The 5,486-nt window shown below is 54.3% G+C and overlaps 1 protein-coding gene across 1 annotated transcript; it reads left to right on the top strand.

Annotated features, from left to right (window-relative positions):
* The first annotated feature begins 222 nt into the window (after window positions 1–222).
* LOC145529859 (uncharacterized) lies at window positions 223–5,283 on the top strand. The gene is made up of 3 exons (XM_081550623.1): window positions 223–3,668; window positions 4,068–4,380; window positions 4,631–5,283. The coding sequence occupies exons 1-3, from the start codon at window positions 3,432–3,434 to the stop codon at window positions 5,257–5,259; spliced, it is 1,179 nt and encodes a 392-aa protein (XP_081406749.1). The 5' UTR covers window positions 223–3,431; the 3' UTR covers window positions 5,260–5,283.
* The last annotated feature ends 203 nt before the right edge of the window (window positions 5,284–5,486 follow it).

Here is a 5,486-nt window from a genome sequence, read left to right as displayed (position 1 = left end):
GTGGAACGCACCGATTGGCCAGGGCCAGGTCATGTGACCATACTCCCCAGGAAACTCAAATATTACCAAGATTCCCTAACAAACCAATGAACAAAATTATCCAGTAAAGGCAAACCGTACATTTTAATGAGGCCAATGTCACAGAAAAAAAAAAAAATCCTTCACAATGAACTGCTCAAGGAAGCTACTAAATAAGCTTTCAGAAAAGTGAAGTCGTTTTTTTTTTTTTTTTAATAGGGTGACGGAGAGCTATACCTTTCCCATCTATGTGAATTTAGGTTTAAACTAGATTTCCCTCGGCTATTATATAAGACAAAAAACCCCACATCACCCCCTTTCACTCCCCCCACCCCCAAAAAGTGTTTTAGTCTATTGAATTTTTGTGTCCTCAGTTGTGTCTGATTCACGGCAACTCACGAACTCCACACAGCCAGGCTCTTCCGTCCATGGAATTCAGGGCAATTTTTTCTGTCACAGCAAATGCCCACCCTGGGTGATCCAAAGGCAAGGGCTCAGAGGCTCCTGAGAGACTAACTCCTTTCAGCTGAGCACAGAGCTGGCTCCTCACTGGGATTCCTGTGGCCTGGGGCTCCCAGAGGGGAGAGCAGCACTCGCCCCACCGTGTGGTCACTGCTGGAAGTGCAGGCAGCTCCTCACTCCCCCTTGACAGTGTCCCTGAGGGCAGAACAGTGTGAATCTACTCAAGGTGGAAACGCAAACTCCGATGCAACCAAACTTCCCACAAGGTCTCCAAAACCACTCAGGAACAGGGAATTGGAAACTGCAGGGCATGACATGAATGGAGATGGAGACTTGACACCTTACACCGAGTTCACTTCCAGTTATCCCTAGACAAAGTTTCCATGAAAACTTGTCACAAATCTAGAAGAACAATGAGCAGAAACTGGACATGTGCTTTGAGTCTTCACACACAAAACGAAAAGGAAGCTCACAAAACAACCCAGAGAATACAGTGGACTTTGCAAAATCAAAGATATCTACTGTGGGAAAGACCTCATTACAAAAGCAAAAGACAGGTCATACATCGCGAGACGAATGAGTGGAAACACAAAGCTTCTCAAGGATGTGTCTCCAAACAGACAAAGAACACCAACACGACACGCCTGTGAAAACTAGGGAAAGGTCTGAAGGGACAGCAGACTGAGGAAGACACACACAGAGTATCCCGGATGATGTCCAGCACTGAGGGCCTGGAGAAACAACAGTCTAGTTGCACTCCCTCAGGCCTGTGTGACCCTGGATGAGGCCTCTGTTTCCCGCTGGCTCTGAGAGATGGACAGGGAGGAAGGGGAAGAGAAATCACTTGCATTTCTAATACTCACAGCAAAGTCTTCCAATGAGAAGGGAATTATCACCCCCACTGACAATGCCATTCACTGAAGTGATACCCACGAGTCCATCTAACCCAGAAGGGAAGGAAGGACCTGTCCTGACAAAACGGCGAGAGATGGAAGAAGGAAGATCAAGCCCACACCAACCACTGGAAAGAGAAGCTGTGCTCAGGGCTTGAAAGAATTCCTATTGGGAAAATGATGTCACAGCCCCACAAGGCAATCCACAGCTTCGATGCTATTCCTCCCAAAATGCCAATGCATTTTCGCACCGAACAAAGAATTGCAAAAGGGGTACGGAAACAGAAAAGAGCCTAAATTGTCAATACAATCCGACGAAAAAGCCCCGATACGGACATCCAAGGTTGTGTGAAAGGAAATTAGACGACCAAACTAGGATCCTCAGGAGAGTATCGGAGAAGGCGATGGCGACCCACTCCAGTACTCTTGCCTGGAAAATGCCATGGACGGAGGAGCCTGGTAGGCTGCAGGCCATGGGGTCGCACAGAGTCAGGCACGACTGAAGTGACTTAGCCGCAGCGGCAGCAGCAGGACAGTATGCTATTGGGAATACAACAACACACACAGATCCAGATCGATGGAATAAAGTTGAGGGTCCAGAAACAAACCCCGGCATCCATGGTCAACTCATCTCTGACACAGAAGGGGAGAATATCCAAATGGGAACAAGAAAGCCTCTTCAATAAATGTCCATGGGAAAACCAGACAGCTACATCTGAAGAACGCTATTGGTTTTGATCTCACACCACCTCAATATCGGGGAAAAACCTCACCCTAAAGACTGATATCATGAGATAGCTAGAAAGAAGCGTAGGTCAAAGGCGCCTTAACATCAGAGTCTCCTTGCCATTTGCTGGGCGGAGGTAGAAATGGGTCTCTTCAAGTAAGGGAAAGAGGAAAACGAAGTACGCCAACGGGTTTCCATCCAATGGAACCTCTTCACAACACAGAAGCTAAGCATTCAGAAATGCAAAAGATAGGAAACGGAACATGAGAGACTCCTTGCAAGTGGTGTATCTGAGAAGGGGTTCATATGGAAAGAGACGAAGAATGCACAGCGCTCAGATTCCAAGAAACACCACCACCACCCTTGACCCTTCCCCCATGACCAACTCCGACCTAAAGCCTTTCTCTCCCTCTAACCTATCCCTAAAACATAACCCTCATCTAATCATATACATGTGCATTCCTAGCATCCATCCATCCACACACGAGAGAGAAAGAGGAAGACACAGACTGAATCGAGAAGGGAAAAGAGAGGGACAGAGCCAGAGAGAGACACGGAACCAGAGAGAGGAAAGGAATCGACGGTCCAGACTTTTCATCAATCTGTCTCGAAGGTAGAAGCAACGACAGCACCCATCCACCCCAGAAGGGGGAAAAGGACGGAAGGTTTGGAGAGGAAAAGACAAGAACGCAGGGAGCCCTTAGAAGCTCAGCCACCCGCAGAAGCTGAGCTGGGACACTTGAACAGAATCTCAATGGAAACAGAGGACCAGAAAGTTGGCTACTCTTTTCTATAAGAGAGGGAGACCTTCGAGTCTTCCTTTCGGTCCTCCAACTTGGATGCGGGGTCTCAAAACAGTCAGGAGGGGGAGTGCCTTTTCCTGGGTACCACGGCGCATCCAGGCCTCGTTCTACCCCATTCTGTGCTGTGTCAGCCCTGGATGGAGTCTTTCTTTCTGAAGTCTCAGCGCACAAGCTCCACGTGATATCGGCCCCAGGTGGAAAGGCATGGAGCTGCTCGTAGGCCAACAGAACTAGGAAGCAGATGGGAGAATGACCCCCACTCTGCAGATGGAGAGACTGGGGAAACCCTGAGGGGCATACGCTTGTCCAGGGCCACACCACTTATGAGAAGAAGGAGCCTGGTCTGAGAGCAGCGGGGTCCTCGGAGCTCAGGCCCTGGCTGCACCCAGGCCTCCCCAGGGCTGTGGGCTGGGCAGTGTGGCTGTCACTGTGCCTGCACATGGCCTAAGGGGGGTGGTCGAGCAGTCAGAAACCCAGAGATTCCCTTGGGAAGTTTTGGGGAAGGGACCTCAGCACGAACCCCAGGAAATGATGTCACCTGCCGGCAACAGAACCCAACAGAACCCGCAACCCGGGTATCCAGGCCTCCAGAGCGGAGAGGAGCCCCCAGCCAGATCACTTGCTGCCAGGATGTTCTGCTGTTTGCCCCTGCCCAGAGGCCGGGGCCTCAGGAGAGCTCACAGGCAGTGTGCGTGGGCACCCTGTCAACGTTGGCTCAGGGCACCCCCGAGAGGCCTCTGGCCCTTTGCCCGGAGAAACAGAAAGGTAACACGGGGAGCCCCAGGCCGGGCCAGGCCACCTCTCCCATGCCACCCGGAAACACCGGGTCCTTTGCCTGTGTGTGTGGATGCGGGTTTCTCGGGGTGTGTCTCCCTCAAGGAAGCCCAGGCGGATGTGGGGTCAGAAGCCGACGGGCAAGTTGTGTCCACACCCCAGGGGAGAGCAGGCTGGCTGGGATGGGGAGAGTGCGGGCAGCGCCGGCCGCCCAGGCTGGCCTCACACCCTCAGGTGGGTCTCTTTCCTCCCGGGTGGGGATCTGAGCAGACACACGTCTCTGACCCTTCTGGGAAGAGAAGTTCGAGCAGGCAGAAGCAGCGGCTCCACTGGCCAGGCCCAGCTCGGAAAACTCCCAGCACGGCTGGCTGACGGTCACTGTCGTTGCAGAGCTTCCCACGTGATGAGGCCGAGGACGGGGACACCCCGTCCACCTCCCGGAGGGAGGGGTCGGAGCACCACCCCCCCGCCCCTGAGGCCCAGTGCAGGCTCCAGGTGAGCGTGCCCACGGAGGCATCAGCCCCACCGGGGGCGAAGCGGAGGCGGGGAAGGCCTGCTGCCGAGACACCGCCCAGGATACACCCGGCGGCCCAGTCTGAGGCTGCCACGGAGCTCAGCACACCCGGCTCCGACCCGGAGTCCCGAGAACCCCGGCCTCTGAGGCAGCAGGAGGACCTGGAGCCCAGCACGCCAGAGCACAGAGGTGAGGACGCTGGGGCTGGTGCACGGGAGTGTGTGGGGAGGGGGTGCTGAGCTACACAGGGACGAGTCCCCGAAAGATGCTGCTGGGCCTGCAGCAAGCGCTGGCCTCACACCCCCACCCCCATCTTGCACACTTCAGTCCCAAAAGACATCCGACCCTGGGTATTCTTTGGGAATCTCTTGGAAGCTTTCTGTCCCGGGATACGCACATGCCAAGGCTGGCCTGTGGGCAAACTTTGCTTCTCCCCCAGCTCTAGCACTGGCCTCCAACTGGAACCAGGCTCCACTTCCCAGACCTGTCCCTACAGAGGTGGTGGCTCCAGGTGCAGGACCCAGGGATCCACCGAGGGCAGATGGAGAACCGAGACTTGCCCTCGCAGAGACACCAGGCCAGCTGGGTTCTGGCCAGCACACCGGGCAGATCGGATCTCCGTGCCTGCAGGACCCCCAGCCCCAGGCACTGATGTCCCACCCCCTCAGCCAGAACCTCCACCTCCACGTGCACCTGTACCTGCTCGGGCTTTGGCAGGAGAACCCGAGGCAGAGGAGGAGTCACCGCCTCGGCAGGGAGAGCCTGCCCTGGCTCCCGCGCAACACCCAGACGCCGACGATGACTCACCCGCCCCTGCAGGAAGAACGAGCCCCCGCTCTGGACAGAGACCCAGAGCCCTTGCCGGAAACACCACGTCCAGGGGAGCGGTCGGCTCTGCCGCCTCCATCCCTGTCGGCTCACCGTGGACGCCGTCAACTCGGTCTGCCCCCAGGGGACATGGAGTTCCTTTCCCCTGAACTGCTTTGCATTTGGTTTGTTTCCACCTTACTGGTGATGTTTTACTTTTTGTATGGTTTCGTGTATTTTTGTTGGTTAAGTTGGGATTAGTAAACTTTTTCATCATTGTTGCAATTTGGGAACACTGTTGTGTGACTCTGGTGATACTGTGTTACCATCACCACTTTGTGGTTTCAGACCCGTTTGATCTTTATGCCCCACCCCCCAACAAAGCCTGGATTCAAGGCAAGCACGCCCTGTTCATCCCTCCCCCCGATCCTGAACACAATTTCAACTTTTCTTTCTGCATTCCTTCCTATATTCTTGGTGTCCCCAAT

Source organism: Giraffa tippelskirchi, chromosome 12 (genome assembly GCF_054371585.1).
Source record: "Giraffa tippelskirchi isolate mGirTip1 chromosome 12, T2T-mGirTip1v1.2.pri, whole genome shotgun sequence".
Lineage (NCBI taxonomy): Eukaryota > Metazoa > Chordata > Mammalia > Artiodactyla > Giraffidae > Giraffa > Giraffa tippelskirchi.
This window is presented reverse-complemented; position numbering and strand designations above follow the sequence as displayed.